A 2,990-nucleotide genomic window follows, 5' to 3' on the forward strand; every position below is an offset into this window, starting at 1 on the left:
ATATAGTGTTGCTCGTCTATGAGATATCATCAGCTATATGTTTTCTTCTTAACAAACTAAAAGAGTGAGTGAAAAACTAGTTCAGAAGGATTAACATAATGGTCATGTAAGGAATTTTTCAGATCTACTCATAAATTAGTTTACTTGAGAGAAAGATATAAATACGAAATTTCCCCCATCATTAAATCATACAAAAATTCAACATGAGAACGAATAGACACAATGTTACAGCCAAACAACGTTGATCTAGCATTTAGCAGAGTCTAATTCATACTAAATGAAACAAAGTGTAACAAAAATAATCTAAGAATAGTTTAACTCACTTCAAAACTAACAGAATCAGAACGATGCCATTGATCAAGGAAACAGATGCTTTACTTACATTCAGAATAAGGAGGGAGTAATAGAATTTAGAGACTAAATTGAGGGTTTATGCCCAAAAAACCTATCACAAATATGAATCTACTTTGTCAATACATCGGTGTCCCGGATAGTTTTCATGGAAGGAAGAACAACCGCGGCTACTGGTTTTTCGTGGAATCCACCACCTTCGTCAATTATCAACCTTAAGCCATCAATATGGAGTTTTGCGTGGTGACCACTAACAATGATAGTTGAACTTGCTCTTAGTTCCTATAAGAAAACAGCATTTTCATTATATTTGGAGAAGCTTTAAAAGCAACCAGAAAAGAAGATAAGCATGAAACTATTACCTCAGGAATATCCCATACATTCTTTCTACCACTTAGAGGCTGCACCTTAGGTATTCCAGTATCTCGAGCTTTCAAATATTTCAACTGCTCTTTCACATCTACACCTTTCTCCAAACCGGCATGAACAGCAATCAACTTGCAGCACTTAACCCCATCATCAGTGTTCATAAAGACTTCATCCTGGTAAAACAGTAAAACACGGTCGAAAGAGATTCTATAAGTTCATTAAATCAACATCGGTTTGCAAATAAAGGCAAACAAAGTAAGCACGACCTCTTCATGGACCCAAACCAAATCCGCGAGAAATTTCTTATGCTCATCAGGAACTGCCTTAACTAAATCTGCATGCAATGAATTTCTCCTTAAGTACAGAATTTAACAAGTTGCAGTACAAAATTTAGTCGTTTATTTGTAGCTGCGACAATCCCTATACATTGTGGTTGAGTGAAAGCTTAGTTCAGCACTTATATAAGCTGTTTCTATAATCAAAAGAAATAATATGGTTAAATTTTTTCCATACAACTTGTAGAGCAATCAAACTTTATGCCTCTCACTTTGAAAAGGTTAAATTCCGATACAGTATTAATTACTTACTTAAAATCAATTTAACATGAACAATTTAGAATTAATTTATACCCACATATTTTTTCAGAGATGTCGCTGTCTTACCTGGTGATCCGTGGGGAACACCATAAGAGTGAAAAGTGGGTCTAGCATCATTAATAGAACCCTGATACTCAATACCCTTAGCAACATTAAATTTAGCCTTTATATTCCCACTCCACCTTCTCCCTTGCACATGCATTTTCTCATACCCATCCCCCTTAAACCACCCTTCTCTCTCCTCACTATCCTCAAACTCCTTCCACCCTTCCGAAAACTCAGACCCATCAACCGGTTGCGGGAGGAGGTGGAGAAAAGCGGTGAAGGCGAAATCATGGTTCCCGGCGAGGAAGACGTGTTTCTGATTAGGGTAACGGGAAGGTAAGGAGATGAGAAAGTCAATTACTTGGCGAGTTTGAGGGCCTCTGTCGCAGTAATCGCCTAAGAAGATGATTGTGGCGGTTTTAAAGTGTGGTGGGTGGATGGTGTTTTCGAGATTTGACCAGAGGTTTTGGAGTTTGGTCATGTGGCCGTGGATGTCGCCGATGAGGCATATGGTTCTCGATTGCGGGGGTTCTGACATTGTTTTTGGGAACTTGTTAAGAATTTGTGTCGGCTGTTAGTTTCAGAAAGAAAAAAAATGAGTAGAAATCGAATCTGGGAATGATTCCATACGTGAGCTGCCTTTCTTTTTTAAAATACTAGTTCATTGACTTTTAAATCTTATAATCTTATAATAAAAGTTGTTAACTTACTCAACAATTTTGCCGCCAAAATTAACAATAGTATTGTCATTTATTATTATTATTTTATTGATATTTTATTTTTTTATCTTGGCTATTATAATAATTAATTAAATAAATTCAAAAAACTAAATCTTATAAAACTAAAAATTATTAGCACTACAAACTTAACAACCTCCATTTTTTAATTATTTAAGTGAAAACGAAATGTGAGTTGAATAAAAATTTATGTTAATTTAATTAGTACATATTTAGTAACCTTCAAATGATGATGCCTTAAAAAAATAGTACAAATTTATTAATAATTTTTGAAAAGGACACATTGAAAAATTTTATGACCAAGAAAATTATGAAATTTGTATAAATTTTTTTCTTTTATTAAAGAGGGAGATTCTTTAGACCCTGAAGGACCATAATCTGACCATTAGTTACCAAAAGATAAAATATCTCATCACAATTAGTTATATCAAATATATAAGTTTTGGTGATGGATGTGCCACCCTTCTCGGTTTCGAGACGGGATTTTTCCCATTCGATGGTTTTAACAGTTTACATTTATAAGGTGGCATCAGGTTGAAGCTCAACCACATTGACCTATATTTCTTCTCCTGACGCTTCGTCGTCAGAAGAACCTTTATCGACTGCTATGTAAGCAAGTTTTCCTTTTTTATAAAATTTATTCGATCCAGATTTCTCAACTTTCAGGTGTTCAATTTGTCGAACCCTGATGGCCAACTGAGCCATATCTTTCACAAACTGAGTATCCAGCAATTTCTTTCTAATAGAATACTCTAGCCCATTTGCAGCCATTTCGACTAATTCATGTTCAGGGACTTGCGTAAAGCATCTTGCTTTCAAAAGTCTAAACTTGTTAAGGTATTGGTCTATCGAATCAGTACCCTTTTGCTTGACATTAGACAATTTGGTCATG

The 2,990-nt window shown here is 35.0% G+C and overlaps 1 protein-coding gene across 1 annotated transcript; it reads right to left on the bottom strand.

The window, feature by feature from the left end:
- Positions 1-225: 225 nt before the first annotated feature.
- LOC131644686 (tyrosine-protein phosphatase RLPH2-like) lies at positions 226-2,005 on the bottom strand. Its single transcript, XM_058915240.1, has 4 exons — positions 1,383-2,005; positions 987-1,054; positions 714-893; positions 226-633 (listed from the first exon to the last, which is right to left on the bottom strand). The coding sequence occupies exons 1-4, from the start codon at positions 1,897-1,899 to the stop codon at positions 463-465; spliced, it is 936 nt and encodes a 311-aa protein (XP_058771223.1). The 5' UTR covers positions 1,900-2,005; the 3' UTR covers positions 226-462.
- Positions 2,006-2,990: the final 985 nt, after the last annotated feature.

The sequence above is a fragment of the Vicia villosa genome, linkage group LG1 (assembly GCF_029867415.1).
Source record: "Vicia villosa cultivar HV-30 ecotype Madison, WI linkage group LG1, Vvil1.0, whole genome shotgun sequence".
Classification (NCBI taxonomy): Eukaryota; Viridiplantae; Streptophyta; class Magnoliopsida; order Fabales; family Fabaceae; genus Vicia; species Vicia villosa.